This window comes from Equus przewalskii, chromosome 9 (genome assembly GCF_037783145.1).
Source record: "Equus przewalskii isolate Varuska chromosome 9, EquPr2, whole genome shotgun sequence".
In the NCBI taxonomy this organism is placed as follows: Eukaryota; Metazoa; Chordata; class Mammalia; order Perissodactyla; family Equidae; genus Equus; species Equus przewalskii.
The window spans coordinates 4116224-4120224 of record NC_091839.1 but is presented as its reverse complement, the minus strand read 5'-3'; the positions used below and the strand labels follow the sequence as shown (position 1 = coordinate 4120224).

The 4001-nt window shown below is 46.1% G+C and overlaps 1 protein-coding gene across 4 annotated transcripts in view; it reads right to left on the bottom strand.

Annotated features, from left to right (window-relative positions):
• The window catches only part of TDRD12 (tudor domain containing 12), an 86254-nt gene that overhangs the window by 2190 nt on the left and 80063 nt on the right, over positions 1–4001 (bottom strand). For all 4 annotated transcript variants that reach the window (XM_070557336.1, XM_070557337.1, XM_070557338.1 and 1 more), the window contains 5 exons: positions 2126–2232; positions 1018–1078; positions 815–928; positions 578–731; positions 428–494 (listed from right to left, as the gene is read on the bottom strand). In XM_070557336.1, the coding sequence (XP_070413437.1) occupies positions 428–494; positions 578–731; positions 815–928; positions 1018–1078; positions 2126–2232 (503 nt within the window). The remainder of the gene's footprint in view (positions 1–427; positions 495–577; positions 732–814; positions 929–1017; positions 1079–2125; positions 2233–4001) is intronic.

Sequence of the window (4001 nt, the reverse complement as noted above, 5' to 3'; positions counted from 1 at the left end):
CTAAAAGAGTTAGAAATTATAAAAAAATATGTTAACTATCGACGAATTAGCAAATCTTTTTTCCCCCCGTTATTTTGGTCAATGAAGAAAAAGTCCCTTGAGTTCTAGTCCCTCGATTTTATGACTTATTTTCTATTTTCATTATTTGAGGCAAGAAATAAAGCAAGTAAAATGTGCCTGCTTGTAAATACATTACTCTCCTAGGAAAAATAGCTGTAAAAGTGTTATAAGAAAATATGTTTATAACCAAGAGTTGATACATCCTCAAACCAGAACGTTTTGCACCAAGATCAGCCACAAGGAGAGGACTAATTCCTAAGGGCTCTACGTGACGAGCCATTTCCACAGAGGCCGCCGCCCGAGGTCACGCCCGCCCCACGGCAGCCAGGACCCACAGCTCCCCAGGGAGTGGGAGCACCGGTCTTACCCCTGGAGAAGTGGCTATCCTCTTCACATTCTTCCCAGTGATCAAAGTCAAAAGCCACATTCGGATTCTGTTCGACACAACAGTTCACATTAGGTGAGAGAATAAAACAGACTGAGGGTGCGAGCTGAGCATCAGTTCGTGCCGACTCACCCGCTGTTTGAGTAAGCGACACCACGACTCCCGTCTCGCCTTTGCAAGAGTGATGACAGGTTCATCATTTTGGATCATGCATTTGCAATCATCTTTTATGATGTTGGCCTGCAGCTCCATATCAGCCAAGTAAAATTTCTCTCCCACCCAGGCACTAGGTTTACAAAAAGAAAGAACGTCAGCCTCTTAAAATGTTAGAAATTATTTATATTTTATTTAAGATACACATAAACCTACCTGAACACAACTCTATTTCTGAAATATTTGCATTTGCAATCTTTTACATTCCTTAGTCGTATCTTTAATATGACCACATCGTCTTTTTGGAACCACTTTATTTGTGGGTGGAAGCTAGAAGAAAAGAAGGCAGCTTACACAGAGTCATCACTATTCATTCCCCAGGTAAGGAAGGAAAACACTCCAACAGTGGACGGACATACCTCTGCAGAGGCCCTGTAGTTTTGTTAATGGGAGCACCTCCAGTGTCTTCAGGTAAAGCGTCTGTACAAGAAATCACATTTTCCTACAGGTTATTTATATGTAACTCCATAATGTAGGTACATGTACGTACTTTTTTGTACTTTATGCAACTTTTAGCTGAGGAACTACTCACTAAGAGTATAAATTTCACAGTAACCCAAGCATCCAACTGCAAAGAATAATTAGAAAAAATTTAAATGCATGTCACTTAGTAAAACTAGTAAAAACAGGCTTTGACAAACATTACAGTTAATCAGGAAAGTAAAATTACTCTCTGTAAAGAACTGTGTTACAATCAGTGGCCAGAGGATAGAAATGCTGACGCTGCTCTGCTGCCATCTTAACCGGCTAGGACCCCACTCAGACGACTTCTGGAGAGGTAGCAACATACACAGGGAACCGCTGCTGAACATATTTTCTAAAACAACGCAATTTAAACTCAATCTAAAACATTTGAAAGTGAAGACTTGAGCAAGAATGTTTAGAGCAGCTTTTAATACCAACAGTCAAAAACTGCAAACCTCCACATCTATCAACAGGCGAACAGATAAATAAACTGTGGTATATTCACACCATGGAGTACAAGTCAGCAATAAAAACGCACACCACTACTTGCAATAACCGGGACGAATTTCGCAATGCTGAGTGAAAGATGCCACAAGAATGTGTACTACGTATCTCTAATTCAGCAAAACTAATAGTGACGCAAGTCAGAGCAGTGGTTAATGAAAAGGGTTATAGTTGGGGAGGTACATGAAGGAGACCACTGGGGTTCTGGAAACGTTCAATAGCTTGACTTGAGTGTGGTTAATGGACACACACATTTGTAGAAGATTCTGACGAGCTGTACACTTAAGATCTGTGCACTTTACTGCATGAACATTATATCTCAAATAACAAAAAGGAAAAGTTACCAAAAAACCCATTGGAAGCTGAACTGCAAAAATAGGAAGTTAGGTAATATCAGTTTATGTCACTTCTATAATTCATCTAAAAGTGGAAAGCCTAAACAGTAGAAAATTCCCCAGCATGAGTGATTTGAAGTTACCCATCTTTTAAACAACCCACCATGCTTCTGGTCTGCTGAATTTGCCTCGCAGGCCGCACCTCTTTCTGAGCCCCTGTCCCCTTGCCGTGCGTGCTGCCGAGCGGCATCTTCTGCTGATGAAGGCGTCCTGGAGAGAAACGGCAGAGGTCAACCCCGAGACGGACAGGCAAAACCTGGCTCTACAGGGCATCCCAGCGAGAAGGGCAGGTGGCAACAAACGCCCGTGCAGTGCTTCCCACCACGAGCCACAGCGCACACAGCTCCCGGCTCACGCACAGGTGACACGCAGCGCAGCCGCTCTGCTCGCTGCAGCGGCCCTGGCACCAGACACAGAGCAGGGGATCGAGGCGCATTATCAGAGAAGTGCAGTCACTCGTTTACCAAAATAAGTCTCCTTTAAGTCATTTAACTTTGAGAATAATGTACACCACTACCCACTTCAAAGGGGATAAAAGGGCGGGAAGCAACAGCCCCCTCCTGCCCTCCCCCCGCCCCAGTTCCTCCATCCCTCTTCCCAGACACACCCTCTTGCCAGTTTGGGTCTGCTTCTAGAAACATTCTTGCATAAAAGAGCAAAGCCTGCCGTCTGTATCTTTCTATCTAAAACACACGCACACGCATCTCAACACACGAGAACCTACCAAGTTCACTTTCTGCCCCTTGTTTTGTTGAACTTAATAATGAGAGATTACTTCATATCATTTAAATTGTGTTTTTCTTTTGTTTTTTTGAGGAGGTAACCACATTCATGTGGTTTAATATTTTAAAGTAAATAAAAAGGTCTACACAGTGAAAAATCTTCCTCTCACTCCTGTTCCCCAGCCACTCGATTTCCTTTCTCGCGGGTGACCACGTAATTCACTTTTTGTGCATCCTTTTAGAGAGAATTCAAGCCCAAAGGAGCAAAGCTATATGAACACACATACACACACACCCATGGGGCACGGGGTGTGCACGGGGCTCTCTGAGGGGACTTCCGATAGACACGCATGAAGCCTGCGTGGCACAGCACCCCCCAAATGGTGGAGGGCGGCGTCCCATGTTCCAACCACCCGGCAGGGACCCCTCCCCAGGCCTCGTCCTCCTCAGCTCCGTGCAGCACCAGCCTCACCGCCCACCCCCTCCCTCCACCACGGCTCTGACTTGCTTCACCAGACCCTCAGCTGCTGGGGTTCTGTTCCTTCCTCCTCACACACGCACCCACCTCTGACTCTCCTCGGACCCCAGCAGACCGGAGCCTCCCCGACTCTCCTGAGCTCCAGGCTTGCACCTTCAATCACCTTACACTAACATGTCCCAAACCAACTCACAACCTCCTCTTCTCCAACGAGCTCTCTGGGAAACATCCTGTGACTGTCAACCACGCCACATCCTCCCCGTCACGGGGGCGCAGCGTCACTGGATCACGCTCCCTGACGTCTGTCAGTCACTACGTCCAATGGCTTCCAGGTCTTTCCAGTCCCCAGAATCTGTCGTCCTTCCCGACCTCTACGGAATGGTGCCATTCTCCTCGCTTCTGATCCAGACTACCACCACAGCTTCCCGACCCGCCTCCTGAATGGGGTCTCTGCCAGGCAGACTCCCGCTGTGGACTCTCATGGTCCCCTGCGCTTCTCTCCACCTTGTGCTGATGACCACAGGTGTGCCATACTCCTGCACAACCACAACGCCACATGTGCAGAGGGACTGAGCAGAGAGCTTTGCACAGACCTGGGGCTCAACAGCAGTTACCGTGTTTCACGTAAGTGATCAATCTTTGTTTTGATTAAACCTACCAAACTGTAACAACATCTTCATTTTTAAAAGAATATCTTATAAGTAAATATGGAGGAAACTTTGTTTCCTGAAAGTGTGTAAAAACCAACATGTATCCCAATCCCAAAGGTACCCAATTTT